Source organism: Aotus nancymaae, unplaced genomic scaffold, assembly GCF_030222135.1.
Source record: "Aotus nancymaae isolate 86718 unplaced genomic scaffold, 86718_ANA_hifiasm-v0.15.2.pri h1tg000022l_1, whole genome shotgun sequence".
Classification (NCBI taxonomy): domain Eukaryota; kingdom Metazoa; phylum Chordata; class Mammalia; order Primates; family Aotidae; genus Aotus; species Aotus nancymaae.
The window spans coordinates 29,755,873-29,772,653 of NW_026988435.1; the positions used below are offsets into that span (position 1 = coordinate 29,755,873).

General features: G+C 37.7%; 1 protein-coding gene across 6 annotated transcripts in view; it reads right to left on the bottom strand.

The window, feature by feature from the left end:
- Nucleotides 1-16,781, bottom strand: part of APP (amyloid beta precursor protein) — a 281,113-nt gene that overhangs the window by 186,600 nt on the left and 77,732 nt on the right. For all 6 annotated transcript variants that reach the window (XM_064380074.1, XM_064380073.1, XM_064380072.1 and 3 more), the window contains exon 3: nucleotides 13,746-13,875. In XM_064380074.1, coding sequence (XP_064236144.1) covers nucleotides 13,746-13,875 — 130 coding nt within the window. The remainder of the gene's footprint in view (nucleotides 1-13,745; nucleotides 13,876-16,781) is intronic.

Below are 16,781 nucleotides of genomic sequence, written 5' to 3' on the forward strand. Positions count from 1 at the left end.
TAGCCGGGCATGGTGGCGGGCACCTGTAATCCCAGCTACTGGGGAGGCTGAAGCAGAGAATTGCTTGAACCTGGGAGGCAGAGGCTGCAGTAAGCCAAGACTGAGCCACTGCACTCCAGCCTGGGGGACAGAGTGAGACTCCCTCTCAAAAAAAAAAAAATAAAATTAATTAATAGCAAATAAATAAATAAAACAGAAGTCCCTATTATCAAAGAGCTTACATTTTGAACAAAAAACAATTATTTCCAAATGTCTGAGCACTGCAGGAAAGGGTTAACCATCACCATCATGCACTACTTATTCCCAATACAGCTGCACGATTATAGTTTCCTCTCATCAGGCCCTCAAAACCACTGACTGTAATACTTTCTCCCAACCTATTACCCTATGAGTTTACTAGAAAAATTCAAAGCTGACCAGAAGCTATCTGCTATCATACTATAGGCTGTGAAAGTATTACTCCAGAGTATAATCAGTTTTCCCTCTAATCCAATTGTATCATCTATTAAAAGAGCTAACATAATAAAAAGCTATATCCTGATGCCCAGAATTTACAGCATAACAAGGACTAAGAAAACAGGTATCTTAGAGGTAGGTAAATTTACATATTAATGACATGTGCAATACAAATAAAACCACATTGAATATACAGATATCTTTCTGGACATCAAATAAGAGAAATAATCAAATGAATTAATATCTTTCCAAATTAAAAATCTCTACAACTGTTCCAACTTTAAATCACAAACCACTTTAGTTCTATTCTAATTTTCTATTATTAGTTCTCAATGCTACCAACACAAACTATTTTTCCTGGAACATCCCCATAAACCTTTTTATTTATTTATTACTCTGTGTGTGTGTGTGTGTGTGTGTGTTTGTGTCGAAGTTTCAGTCTTTTTGCCCAGGCTGGAGTGCAATGGCGCGATCTTGGCTTACTGTAACCTCCGCTTCCTGGGTTCAAGAGATTCTCCTGCCTCAGCCTCCCCAGTAGCTGGGATTACAGGTGTCCACCACTACACCTGGCTAATTTTTGTATTTTTAGTGGAGACGGGTGTTTCCCCATGTTGGCCAGACTGGTCTCAAACTCCTGATCTCAGGTGATCCGCCCACCTTGGCCTCCCAAAGTGCTGGGATTACAGGTGTGAGTCATCGTGCCCGACCCCCATAAACATTTTTAAATCTATGCCTCTTCGTTTTCTTTACATATCCCTCAGGATCCACATCACGGCTCTACTTTCTTTCAAACAACTTTTACCACATACTCCACCGCACACTATCATCTCCCGACCTCCTATGCTTACAGCAACCCCTCATATAACTGACATTAAAACGTTTACGATTATTAATTAGGATTGGAAATCTCTGACAGATCTGTGGTCAGGGAAGACTATTCAGGGAACATAAGTCTAGTTTTGATCACATTCAGTTTGAAGTTCCTGAACAAACACCTGTCACTAAAGGAGTGAAGATCAACCTATTTCTAGAGTAAAAACAATCACAAGTACAAACCTCTACAACATCTTACACAGGGAAATTTGGCCCTGAAATGGGCATAAAGGTAATTTTAAATATGTATAATCATAAGTTATACCCAAGAAAAAGCCAACATCTTGTAAAGTTGAGATAATAGCATACAAGAAACTCAGCTCAATGAAACCACAGTTTAGCTTTATCTAATTCAAAGTTAGACAACTAAATTAGGATGCCTTTAAGAAGTCACTTGACTTGTGACTTCTAATCTTAAAAGAAACTTTCCAGATTAAAAAAAAAATGTCTGGAAACCTTTAACTCGACTTCTTCCTGCCATCAAATTAGGCCTCCTTGATCAATTTCCCCATAACAAGAGGAAGTCACAAAAATCATTCATGGCTATCTCATTTAGCTGTCTCTTCTGCAACTTACCCCTAAACTCTGTGCTTAAATAGATATTCTCCTCCTAATTTTTCCACTGTAGGTCTTCCCTCTATGGAACCTGAGCCCACCCCTTTCCTTTCCCACCATCCTACTGGTACAGCTTGATCACGTATATGGCATGTGTATTGTGAGTCGGCCAGAACTGCTCATATTTGTGCGTATTTTTATCTTTGTATCTTACAACTCTTTGTTATTTTGTACTTTTGGTTCTTCTTTGTCTAAAGTTAATATTTGCCTCATTTAAAAAATCTGCCTATTTTCTATGCATCCATCAATACTATATCTTTCCCAAACTCTCCCTTAGAACCTTAAAAACCATGCTAAGTACAGGAAAATCCTTTAACGCAGGTAATGTGTCAATGCCATTTTTTCCTGGAGGCCTCTCTCCTGGGACCAGCCCGTTTGTCTCCTCCAATCTGGACTAGCTGCTCTCCAGACGGCTGCACAGCTGTTGCCTTGAGATTTCCCTTCACTGTAGGGTTTCAAAGCCAAAGCCTAAGACTCACTGACAGGAGTAGGAGAAAAAAAAAAAAGACAGAGACACTCCTGGGATGCATCACCAACAGGAGCTGAAATTTATCAAGGGATATGGAAGACAGGGAATGTTTAATGAAGCCACTCAGTGACTAATATGATAAAAAAGAAAGACAACAGAATTTATCCCTTGACTGTACACTAAAACCAATACTGCGAGCCTTCTTTGTCAAATACTAAAATGTGAACATTTCCTAACAGCCTTTGACACTGAAATTAAAATACATCTTAACCCAGGCTGTACATTCATCTTTATGTCATTTCTTACATCCATGATGCTTTTTTGTGTACCTGAAAAAAAGCATATTTCTCAATGCTAATTAAGAACTGACTTTAAAAAAATAATTATTTAAGTAAAAACATCAAGTAACTTTTTAAAAATATACTTGAGAAAAAAAATTTCCTTAATTTCATTTCAGTATTCCCTTTATAATAATAAACAGTTCTGCTTTAATGGGTATTATTTGGAATTATCATAAAGATATGCTGTCCCCAATTCACAATAGTAAAACTGAAAAATTTTAAGTCCACAAAAAAGCATTTCTTTAGTTCTTTTCCTAGGGAAGAAATACATCAAAAGTTCCCTATAATTTACTATGAGAAGTCTAAGCCTACTCTATTTTACATATTTATATACTATTTTTAATGTACTTCATTCTTTAAAACATAATGAAAACTTGGGTATCATGGCAAAGGCCAAAGTTAATTCAGTTAACGCCATCTCTTTTATGTTGCTTGTAAACCACTCTTCTACCCCAAGAATCATAATAATAGCTGTTTGTACCACTCTAAGCACTTCCTTAAATTTCATATTCTTCATCTGGCTACAATTATCCACATGGCATAAACCATAGAGCTCTCAATCCCAAAATCTTCCATTAGTGTCACACGTAAATTCTATTTTCTACTACAGCCGCCTGGAAAGTTACTTAATGGCTTGAATGGTTTAAAAAAACAATCAAACTCAAGACAGGATCTCAAGTTCTCTGTTTTTGGAAATGACATGAGAAGTGGGTTCTAAAGACAAAAGGGAAAACTGTTTCCTTACTCTGTTTGGGGTAGGGATTGATGGAAACACAGTTCTCGAAAAAGATGCTCAGAAGCAGCTAGAGTAGAAAGAGAACTCTGATTGAAAGCCCACTTTCTTTCTTTCTTTCTTTTTTGCCCAGGCTGGAGTGCAATGGCGTGATCTCGGCTCACCGCAACCTCCACCTCCCGGGTTCAAGTGATTCTCCTGCCTCAGCCTCCTGAGTAGCTGTGATTACAGGCATGCGCCACCAGGCCCAGCTAATTTTGTATTTTATTTTATTTTTTTTAGCAGAGACAGGGTTTCTCCATATTGGTCAGGCTGGTTTAGAACCTCCAACTTCAGGTGATCTGCCCACCTCAGCCTCCCAAAGTGCTGGGATTACAAGTGTGAGAAAGTCTACTTTCTTCCCTTATTCCCCATCATAACCATTTGTAATCATTTAACTCCAAATAAAAGAGAAAATTTCACAACAATAAACACAGTTTGAGATTAGCTAGAAATATTGTTCATATTAAACTGATGTTAAAACAGCAAGCTAAAATGGTGTGGGCATTATCTAATGATTTCCAAGACCGAATGATGCAGATATAAAGAAGCAGCAGCTGTTTACTGGTTGGCCCAGAGAAGTTCCTGTTTCAGAACACCAGATCTGACATAACAGTACTAATTCCCAATATAGGGAAAAATTTTTAAAGACTCAACATAACAGAAATCCACAGTGTTCAGCTGATATGTTATTAAGCTGAAGGCATTTTTTTAAGGATGTGCCTGTGACACAGCTTCAGAAAGTCCTGAAAACTTGTACCTTTAAAGACATTTTTGTCTTTTCTATGTAACATAGGTGCAAACAGCTGAAAAATGTGACCCTGACCGTGTGAAATTTAAATTATACCTCACTTTATTTTTTTTACTTCTGTGGATGCCAGTGTCTGTCTTGGTCTGTCTCTTCCTATATATACTGTATATGGAAACCAACTAAAAGCAGTATCTAGGCCGGGCGAGGTAGCTTATGCCTGTAAGCCCAACACTTTGGGAGGCTGAGGTGGGTGGATCACCTGAGGTCAGGAGTTCAAGACCAGCCTGGCCAACATGGTAAAACCCCATCTCTACTAAAAATACAAAAATTTGCTGGGTATGATGGTGTCCATCTGTAATCCCAGCTACTCGGGAGGTTGAGGCAGGAGAATCACTTGAACCCGGGAGGCAGAGGTTGCAGTGAGCTGAGATCATGCCATTGCACTTCAGCCTCGGCGACAAGAGTGAAACTTCATCTCAATAAACAAACAAACAAACAAAAGCAGTAGCTATAAGAAATCAACACAAAATACGTTTAGCTATTCATTTAAAAGCAAATGACGATGGTAAAATTCACCTATAACCCTTAATCATCTCAAAGTTTTAATTTGTAAATTCCATTATCTGTTGGAGAAAGCAATACACATATACAATTAGTGGGCCAACTCAAATAGTGCTGGTAATTCCTATAAAAAAATGGCTAAATATGAAAAACCAAAGTCACAGGTGATTCCTAAGATTCTGCTCACTTTTTCAGTTAAAAAAATTTTTTTTCTGCTCATTTTTTTACATGACTGAATTAAAATAGCTTTTACAAAATTTCTTGCTTTCCAAGGATCACTGATGTCTTTTACTAGAAAATGGTCAATTTTTTTAGGCCTGCAGTGGACAGTATTTATGGGGGAAAATGTTATCTGAAATCTACAAAGATATTTTATACTGAGAAATGATACTTAAAAGTCAAACTTAGGACTACAGGATATCTTTTTAATAGACTATATTTTACATATGAAGCTTCTTTCTCCACATCAAAAATTCTGCTTCTCAAATACATGGGATGATTAAATTAAAATATTGCACAACTATTCATTTACGTTACGCCACATTACTTATGCACCAGGCTTAGAATTACACACTAATACTACCACTATTAATATAAAAACAGTTAACGTTTCTTTATGAACATGTTCTCATTCTTTCCCATTAAAGTTACAGAATCTCTTTATTGTCACAGCATGTAGCTGTGGAATACTATATTATCATACTTTTTACCATCAATGAGTCTTAGTTTTCGGTTCTACTTAATGCTCATTACCCATCCTTATGTCAGTTTTTCTAGCTAGGCATTTTGGTTATCTGAAACTTGTTCTCTAGCAGATACTGCAGGAAAATAATGTGAAAATATGCCTTGAGTTATTGTACATTGACGTTTGTTTCATGTGATCATATCTGTATGTCAGTTTGATTGCATATAAAATCCTTGTTTTGGCCAGGTATGGTGGCTCACGCCTGTAATCCAGACCTTTAGGGGGGCCGAGGAGAGTGGATCACCTGAGGTCAGGAGTTCAAGACCAGACTGGCCAACATGATAAAACCCTGTCTCTACTAAAAATACAAAAAGTTAGCTGGGGAGTTAAAAGCACCTGTAATGCCAGCTACTTGGGAGGCTAAAGCAGGAGAATCGCTTGAACCCAGCAGGTGGAGTTGCAGTGAGCCGAGGTCGTGCCATTGCACTACAGACTGGGCAACAAAAGTGAAAATCCGTCTGAAAAAAAAAATTCTTGTTTTTCATTTGCTTTCTTTGATATCTTAAATGTTGTTTTATTTTTCTTTGGCATAAAGCACTGCTGTTGAAAACTGATAAAAATATAATTTCTTTGTAAGTGAAAAACAAAAATATTTCCTGCCCTCAAAAATTATAAACTTAATTGCCAAAAAGCAAAAAGTACTATGTGTATACATAAAAGAAGTATACATTCAATGCCATTTTGAAAATAATTATTTGGATATATACTTTAAAATTATAACATAATAGTATTTATTATAAATAAATGAAAATAGTAATGATTGTTTTAAAACTACCACTCTTATTATGACCATTTACCTCTTCTTTCTGAAAACTGTGAACCATGTTCTTCTATACATATGGTTTCAGTTCCTACCTTAAAGACTTTGTTGACCCTCTGTCTGAATACCTAAAATAAATCTCCTTTCTTGCCTTGAAATCTTATCCTTGAAATCTTGGCTCACAATACTACATTCTATCTTCCTGAAATTCCTGAGCTGAAATCCCACCCCGCTTCATGCTCACTATCAACTCTGTAAGATGAAGGCCCACATTTCACCCATCTCTAGGGTCTCATACACTGTAGGTGATCAATAAAAACGTACACAATGAACTTGTAAGTTTTATTAGTCAATTTTTTAGGACTTACTTCTCTGTGAATATTCAATTAACTGTTTCTAAAGCTGAAAATTTGGAAAAGAAATATTTAAAATTGTTTAAGTGGATTTCAACAGTAATTATTTTAAATGGTTTTAAGTAGAAATTACGGTGCTTTTACTCTATGAATTTAAAAAATCATAGTTAAATGTAGGGGTATCTATGCTAATGTTAAACTCAGGATCGTAAATCAGTATTAAATATTTTCTCCATATTTTCATATACAGTTATGTAGCACATATATTTTAATATGCCAAATCTAAGATTTGCAAGGCATTCCGCCAATAACTGTTACATAAAAATCAACTAAACACAAATTTATCTACCAGGATGTTTACGACAGCATCATTTATAGCAACTATGAAACCACCACAAAATAAAGAAAACCACCTAAACGACCATAAAGAAAGAGTAAACACATTATAGTGTCTGGTGTGATGCTATATTAAAAATTATGCTCTCCAAGAATATTTAGTTTCACAGATAACACATTCTAAAAATGTTAGGTGGAAAAAGCAAGTCACAAAACAGGAAACAATTATATAACATTAAAAACAAAAGCAAAACATATATGAAAAAAATGTAGACTGAAAGAAAGCCAAATGGTTTTGGTAATTTTTAGCTAGTGGCTGCATCTGCTCAACTTTGTACATTGAACATACATAATTTTGTAATCAGGGAAATTTCTTTTCAGCACATATTTGCAATTACAAATGAGATGTCCATTAGCCTTGCTATTCATTTTTCAAAGCAATTACTAACAAGCCTTGGGACAATATCATGCCCAATAAGCTGGGTTTCCTTTTCTCACCTATCATTTAGGACCTACACAGATAGATGAATTCTGTCAAGAAAATCTCAACAAAGCCCACTCATAAGCCATAACAGCAATTTTTCAAAAGTTGTTTCTTTCTAATGACTCCATCTGACTATAACTCCAGTAAAGAACACAAAATTGAAGACACAACTAAGTATTCATCACCCATGCTATTATAGCTCTTATCAATCAAAACATGAGCTGTTAAAGTCCCAGAGAGAGGACACAATAGCAGGTACAATAATTAAAATGAAAAGAAACAAAATTGAAAACGGAGCCAAGAAACACCACTAATGCATTATCCTTTTCAAAATGTGATTCTTAAAAAAAAGTCAGTCTTCTCAACTCATCCCGGTCCTGAGTTTTAGAAAGCAAATCAAGCAGGGGTCAATGGAATTGCGGTCATTGTGGAACTTGGCATAAGGCCAAGGAAGGGCTGCAGTAAGCCAAGGAGGATGACCTCTCTAGAAGGATGCCATTTTTACAGGTTTTCCTGCTTCATCAAATGGAAGAGGACTTCATTTTCTAGTCTTCCTCACTCAGAAGGAATCTATGAGATAAATGTAAGATCTTCCCATTCTTCCTTCTGGCCTGAAACAAATGTGGCTCCTATATGCAATTTTGCAGGGAAAAAAAATTAAGGAAGATCAAGAATCTTCCTGAAGAATTAGTGATGATTAATGCTGCTTAAATTTCATAGAAGATACTAAGAATGGATTATTTTCTTTTTATTTGGCAGACTGGTGTTTTTAAAACTATTTTTCCATACTGTATGTAAAAAGCTCAACTACCAACAGATAAATTAATGATCATTCTGTCAACTTTCAAGTCTTTCAACTTTTTTCTATCATCATTCGATGGTACTAAATACAGATACAAAATTGTATGTACTGATCTCATAGTCTGTCTTTTCCTGATGATAAAAGCTACTCATTTATTATACAAATTCATAGAAAAAGGCTTAAAATCAAAATTACCTGTAATCTCAGTGTTTAGAGATCAACACTAGAAAGATTTCTTTTCTGTACATGTTTTCTTTTACTTAGTTGAGAATCAGACTGCATATACAGATTTTGAAGCATGATTAATGTGGACCATTCAAAGGTCCCATGGGAAGGCCACATATAAAAGAGTCTGATGTCTCTCCAAGGATGGCTGATTAGCCTTCCCCGATGAAGAAATGCCCAGCAATTCTGGTCATTCCTTATGAGACCATGATGTAAACAATCAAGAAACATTCAAGAATCTGCATCCTTGTGTGCAGAGGCCAGGCTCATTAAATAATGAGAATGATGAAGTCATCATTCTCACCACAGTGCATGTAGAGCCCCCACACATGCATCCCCTAGGACTTCAGAATTAGTAGGATTTACACAATGCAGGTCGGTGGGGACATGCAGTGCCATGGGCACCAGCTCTCTATCACACTGGATTACATGTGGAGATTTACAAGATCCTTAAAGTCTATAATAAAAATGTTTTTCCATCCTCACTTCCATTTTTAAAGTTTGGTGAACTCTCATGTGACATTTCTGACTATTATGTTGTACTGATGGTGTCTCAAGAGAATTGCTGTTTACATAAATCCAAAGAACTACCCTGGTATAATATGTCATAGATTCAAATACATCCTTTCCATACTAAGGAAGATAGTTGTAGATAATGCACACCAAGGCAGCCAAGAAACCTAAGAAAAAAGGCATGCTTTTCCTAAAATTGTATTAAAACAATAAAATTCAAAATTAATGAGCTGAATACCTTTCTCATTTGACCACATCTGATTAGATTTCTAGCCATTACTACTTACATATTTGGAAGGTCTTAATTACAAATGAAACAGAATGACATTTAAGGAAGAAATTCTTTAACTTCTAATTCTTCTTTTGGATTAAGCTGTTAACCTGACTTTGCCCTCGTAAGTCAACAGTAACTTATTTTATGCAACGTACCTTGCCTTTGCTGGTCAGAGACAAGTACATAAAAGTGCCAATTTCAACAGCGGATGTATTACACCATGAAGAGCAGTCATTCAAATGGAAAGTGTTGAAAGTTTTGCAAAGAAAATATTCTCCTTGAGTGGTAGTAATGATGGGCTTGAATCCCACATGACATAACTAATAAAATGTTCATATGATTAAGATGAATCTTACCCTCTGGTTCCAGAGGCACTACCAAAAGCAAAGGGTGAGATGAGAAAGCCAACTTCTTCTCAAGGGAAATTATCCACTCCACGGGAAGAAAGTGGCAACAACCACCTGACACACTTTCCCCATGCGGATAAGAAACATAGAGCACTTGTGTCCGAGGCCAAATATTACAGAAAATAATCCAGTGCCACACCAGACCCTTCACCTGATAGAGGTGAGGAAGGTCGCTCTGCAGACATAACAAGCATGTTTCTCTCTCCAAGCTTCGCTTTGAATTTTAATATGCTTAATGTTTAAGACAATCTTATTTTGTTTGCTAGGTCTGTAAAAAAAAAAAAAAAAAAAAACTCTTTTGTCTAAAACATATATTTCGATATAGTTGGGGATTTCAGAGCATACTTATGTTACTACTGAACAGTAATGCTCTGCTAGGCAGCAAGTAATATGTGAGAATGTTACCTATCACTACTCTAAAGTAGAAAACAAGACCATGTGGAGATTTATCCTGTACTAGGCCATGGTTGTCTCCTTTATCAACGCAACAATAGTTTTAAGTTTCTTTTTTAGTGTTATTTATTGTCTCTAGTTCCTAAGTTTTTCCTATATGAATGTATTTTGTAAATTAAGTGAATATTTGCTCTAATACGAATTTTTGTGTATATTATTTTAAAAAAAAACACTGGACCAAGAATCAAGAGATCTTGGACTGTAGTGCTGACTCTTCCTTGTATTTGCTGTGAGTTATAGCAAGAGATCCAACCTCTGGATCTCGGTACTTGTATACCCCGTGAAGAGAGACTAAGAACCAACACTGCCTACCTATTAAGTGCAAGTAAAATGTACATGAATTATACATCTATGTTTTTCAATTCCTTTTCCTGAAAGACAAGGTATGCTCTGCATACTCTATTAGGTTACTTTATATACTTTGGGTTTAGACTTTTGGAAAATTTGCCACTACCTAAGAAAAAAGCAGTGCCTATATTCCTTAACTCTAATCTAAGGTTAATAACAAAGCAAGAGACAACATATGCTCTGCTTGTCATATTCGGGTCTAATTTCAGGTCCAATGGAAAAAGACCAGTGACTCATAAAATGTGAAAAAATGGTAAAACGATTCAAACAGGCCAAGTACCCACAGGAAATAGCTAATGATTATCTAGTCCCATTAGTAGTCAAGAATAGTTAGTGTCAACATGCTTATTTCATATCGGACACTAAGCCAGAACTGGGAAATTTGCTTTACATGCAGCAAGTGGCCCATCTTCCTGAATTATGCACCTCCACATCAAAGGAGCCCAAAATCTGTTCCAAGGATGAAAGAGAAATCTGATAATTGCTGATGGCAAAGTCTCGGCAGGAATTAACTCCTTTCCAGAGAAAGAATTATTTTATGGGCTTCTCTCCATTTCTCCTTGCCAATCTCCAGCCTGTGCACCAGAGTTCTGTCATTATTTGTCAGTGGAATGAAACATTTTCAAGTGGTTCTCTTCCCATAATGGTTAAAAACATAAGGTGAGGACAGGTTATTAACTTTACTATCAAACAGGTGTTTGTTAGATGAGATTATTTAAAACCACATTACTTAGGCTGTTGTTTCCCTAAATGGTGCATAATACAGTTAACACAACAAGTGCAAATATTTGAACTGTCTCTGTGTAATTATAATATTATCATAAAATCTTCTGACTTGATATTTAGATCTGAGGACATCTTTTACATCTTGTATTACTTGTTGTACTGTTGGTTCACTCAGAGTTTCAATTCACTCCTACCATAAGGAGGAGAGGTTTTGTTTTGTTTTTTAAGAGATAGGGTCTCATTATGTTGCCCAGGCTGGTCTCTAACTCCTGTGCTCAAGTAATCTTCCCACCTCAGCCTCCCACAGTGCTGGGATTACAGGCTTGAGCCACGAAATCGCAGAGGAAGGAGAGCTTTTCAGAGATGGGGAGGCTTGAAGAGCAGGGACAAAGGAAGTAGTCAGCAGAGAGGATTAAATAGACTTGGGGTTCAAAGGATATTTGCTACAACAATTGGCACTAGGTGGTAAATTACAATCTTAATGTGGATTTCATCTTTCCATCAACTTTAATACAAACATTCCCAACAGAATACGAAGCCGAAAGATCTATGTAAATGATATTGAAACATAAGTTCACTTCTGAAACATGACTACAGTTTTGAGTGTCATACCAGGAGCAGTAATGCCCATCCAAAGACCTACTAGCTGTTCTCAGTAAGCTTACATCCTAATGAAGATATATTTGGAATACTTCATAGAACAAGTAAGAACCAAGAGAAACCAATCATTAACAAAGCCTGGCCCATCAAATTAACAGATTTATGATCTACTTCCTAACTTGCACTGAACTGTTTAGTCTCTGTGCATTATTTCTTGGTGTAATAACTGAGTATAAAATATACAGTTCCCAGAGACAGATGACCTCTATATTTTGTTGAGTAGGAGTTCTGTATCTAACATTTAAGTGCTGCTTATTTTCATCTTATTAAACTGCACTTTTCGATCAGCCAGAAAAGCATTAAGAGTAAAGCATTTAGGAACAAGGAGTAAGGAGGAACAAGGAAACTTCTGAATTATCAAATGTTTAAGAATCTAGTTTTCTACACTCTCTTCATCAATTACATTATGAGTAAATTACATTGCGATTAAATCCACCAGGTGAAATCTTTATTCTAATGCCCAGTGTTTTCATTTTATGTCTCAAATTATGCACACGAATGAACAGCAATCGGTATGCTCTTATGATGTTTATTTTTGACCATGTATTTATTATATAGATCTCCAGAATCTTCAGTAATTATCCTTTACTTTCTAAGTGTGCTGTTGGATTTTCTTTGAAATATTCCTTTAAACCTTTACAAGAAGTTATCAAAATGTACATCAGTATTTGTCTACAATCTCCACAGACAATCTCTCCATCCTATTTACAACCTGCCTACTGACGAATACACTTGTGGAAAACATCTAGATGTAAAATATCCGAGCAAAGAACTTGACTTCTGCAATGACTGGTCACATAAAAATAACAACTAGGAATAGACTAATAACCAAGTCAGATTAAATATGGAGTATGACAGTTGCCAGAGGCAAAGCACATGATACCACATAAAGCTACTCAATTTTTAAAACAAAAGGTTGAAGTAAATTTGAGGTTTGTGAAAGAAACACACAGTAAACATTAGTGATCAAACTGTCCTCCAGTTTGATGTAAGCAGAATAAAAGCTTTCCCAATTCCAATTCCTCTACCATCACCAAAAAAGAGTAGTACTTATTGTAGAAAAGCTTTTTAAATTTTTCTTAGAAATTAGCAAAATGCTGCAGCTTTACATTAGATTCTTTCTTCTAGAAAGGCTATGTGGGCTGGGTACAGTGGCTCACACCTGTAATCCCAGCACTCTGGGAGGCTGAGGCAGGCAGATCACGAGGTCAGGAGTTCGAGACCAGCCTGGCCAGCATGGTGAAACCCCATCCCTATTAAAAATACAAAAATTAGCTGAGTGTGGTGGCACATGCCTCTAGTCTCAGCTACTTGAGAGGCTGAGGCAGGCGAATTGCTTGAACCCAGCAGGTGGAGGTTGTAGTAAGCCGAGATCGCGCCACTGCACTCCAGCCTAGGTGACAGAGCGAGACTCCATCTCAAAAAAAATAAAAGAAAGTCTATGTAAAGAAACACACAAGGCCCCAGTTCCACAGATCTAGTCAGTGTACATAAGAATCATCTATGGGATATGTTAAAATAAGAATTCCCAGATCTACTACTGGGCATTTTTCATGATTCAGGAGTCATGGGACTGGCCCCGGAATTTGTAATTTCAATAAACACCCTCGGTAAATTCATTCTGAGGCAGGGAACTTAAAAATACTGCTCCTGTAGTGTCAGTGCACAGAATGTAACTGCAAGAGTCCAAAACACAGTACAGCACAGAGTGGCAATGTGATGAAGAACAAGTCTATGTATGTGACCTAAGAGGAGCAGCTTCTTTTTCTTCCCTAAGACCAGGCCCCCAATCAACACCAGCTCCACGGCTGGCCGGCTCACCTAAGCAGCGGTAGGGAATCACAATGTGGGGATGGGTCTTGCACTGCTTGCGGTCCCGCTTGCACCAGTTCTGAATGGTCACTGGTTGGTTGGCTTCTACCACATTGGTGATCTGCAGTTCAGGGTAGACCTGGAAGAGCACACAAAAAGAATAAATTGTTACTTGAGGCAGGGGCTGGCATGTACGAGCATCTAATGAGCCTCTACTGTAAGGTACAGGTGGAGTGTTCCTTATCCAAAATGCTTGGGACCGGAAGTGCTAAAGGTCTCTGAATTTTTCCAATTTTGGAACATCTGCATTATATACTTAATGGCTGAGCACCTCAAATCCAGAAAGTCCAAAATACTCCAACGAGCATTTCTTTTGAACATCACGTTGGCACTCAAAAAGTTTTGGATTTTTGAGCATTTCAGACTTAGGATTTTTAAATCTGGGATATTCAACCTGTACTGCTACCCCCTAACAGTCACGCCTGCTCTACTGCTGACTAAACTAAAGAAATTCAGTAAAAAGGAAAAGACGCAAATGACAATCACCTAGTCATTCCATTCAAAATACTAAGCAATGCAGCCGGACGCAGTGGCTCACACCTGTAATCCCAGCACTCTGGGAGGCCAAGGTGGGTGGATCACAAGGTCAGGAGTTCAAGACCGGCCTGGCCAACATGGTGAAACCCCATCTCTACTAAAAAAACAAAAATTAGCTGGGCATGGTGGCTCGTGCCTGTAATCTCAGCTATTTGGGAGGCGGAGGCTGCAGTGAGCAGAGATTGCACCACAGCACTCTCGTCTGGGCTACAGAGCGAGACTCCATTTCAAAAAAAAAACTAAGCAATGCAACTTTTTAATTTATAGGCTTCATTCAGACTTAAAATACTATTTTTCCAGGAGAGCTAAAATAGAAGCAAGAAGGGGAAAGAGAGGATTCTTACAAGTGTGAGGTGATTTTTGCTATGAAATAAATTGGTGGGAGATAATAGTCTGTAATGTCCTAAATATGAGGTGGTGGTGGGGTGATGCTTTTACAGAACAGAAAGGAAGAGTGATTTGGCAACAAAAATGAAGAGGAAAAGAGGACATCCCCACCTCTAGGGGTAACACCATGAGGATTCTGAGAAAAGAACTTTGACCTGAGAAGGCTACAGGAGAAGCAGTGCCTTCCCTGGAGGGAGAACAAGGATTCTGAGCAAGATAATGTCCATGGGGTGAGTCAGACGATACATGGAATTTCACTTATGATTGTCAGTGACATTCAGAGGGCTCAGCATGACTCAATCTTTGTTTAAAATGTTGTTATTTTGTTCATTGTGGAGGTTTTTTGCAGTAATTTTGATTCTTAAAACTATTTCATTAAACATTCTTTTTTTTATTATTTTTTATTTTTTGAGATGGAGTCTGGCTCTGTCGCTCAGGCTAGAGTGCAGTGGCGCAATCTCAGCTCACTGCAACCTCCACCTCCCGGGTTCAAGTGATTCTCCTGCCTCACCCTCCCAAGTAACTGGGATTACAGGTTCCTGCCACCACGCCCAGCTAATTTTTGTATTTTTAGTAGAGACGAGGTTTCACTGTGTTGGCCAGGCGGGTCTTGAATTCCTGTCCTGGTGATCCACCCGCTTCGGCCTCCCAAAGTGCTAGGATTACAAGCGTGAGTCACTGCGCCCAGAATCGTTAAACATTCTTAATATCAACTCCTGAGTGCCTTGTTTATCTCACCTTAGTCCCAGCCCACCCAAAAATCAGTTAAAAAATAAGGTACTGTGAATGGATAAATAATACTACGGGGTACACACCTAGACAATGGAATGTTACTCAGCACTTAAAGGAAATGGGCTATGAACCCATGAAAAGGCATGGAGGAACTTAACTAATATTGCTAAGTGAAAGAGGCCCATCTGAAAAGGTTCCATGCTGTGTGTGATTCCTACTATATGACATTCTGGAAAAGGCAAAACTATGGAGACTAAAAAGATCAGTGGTTGCCAGGGGTTTGGGCAGTGGAGGGGGAGGACGAACAGGGAGAGCACAGAGGATTTTTAGGCAGTGAAACTCTCACTGATACTGCAGTGATGAACAGAGGTCATTATACATTTGTCCAAACCCAAAAAATGTGTACCACCGAGAGTGAACCCTCATGGAAACTATGGACGTCTGGTGATGATGATGTATTAATGTCAGTTCATTGACTGTAACAAATGTACCACTCCCCAGAGGATGCGATAATAGGAGAGGCTAAGCATGTGTGGAGGGAGCAGGTGTATGGGAAACCTCTATACCTTCCTCTCAATTTTTCTGTGAACCTAAAACTGCTGTAAAAAAGTCTATTTTAAAAACAAAAATTTAAAAATAAGGTATCAATCAGTGTAGCAGCAAGGGAGAAACTCAGTGGTAGAGGTATATGCTATGAGGACACACACACACAAAACTCTAAATCAGAATCCTGGGGTGGGTGTTGAGAGAGTTATTCTTGAAATCACCGCCACAGTAACCCAGCTCCAGAGGGATCCAGCTATTAATACTTCTCTGTATTTTACTTTGTTCTTAAGTGTCTTAATATCTCAATGTGGCCACTTCAGATCCCAGAAAATGCTCAACTTTAAAATGCCACTAAAAATGTTAATAATCCCCTGGTTTTTTTCTACATAATGAAAGGTGAAGTGGCTTTTGGCACAGGAATATAATTCTCCCACCATCTTTACTGTTTATTAGATCACAAAACTATAGCACTCATGAGTCATAAACTCTATGACACTTGAGAGTTCACCCTGAGGGACGCGACTTTATGTGCAGTAAAGTGTGAATTACTGCATTTTCTGAAGGGATTCTAGCTGCCACTTCACTGAAATACAACCCAGTTGAGAACTTCCTCAGGACTCCTTGGTTTTCTATAAACCCAGTAGCAGACATATTCACATCACGAGTCCCTCTTTACAATGTAAAACCAACAAATTGTTTGTAGGGTTCAAATTGATTACCAGAAGAACAGGATCTCTTTTTCACGTTGGGTTGCGTACCATCTTCAGATTCCTATGGTAATAG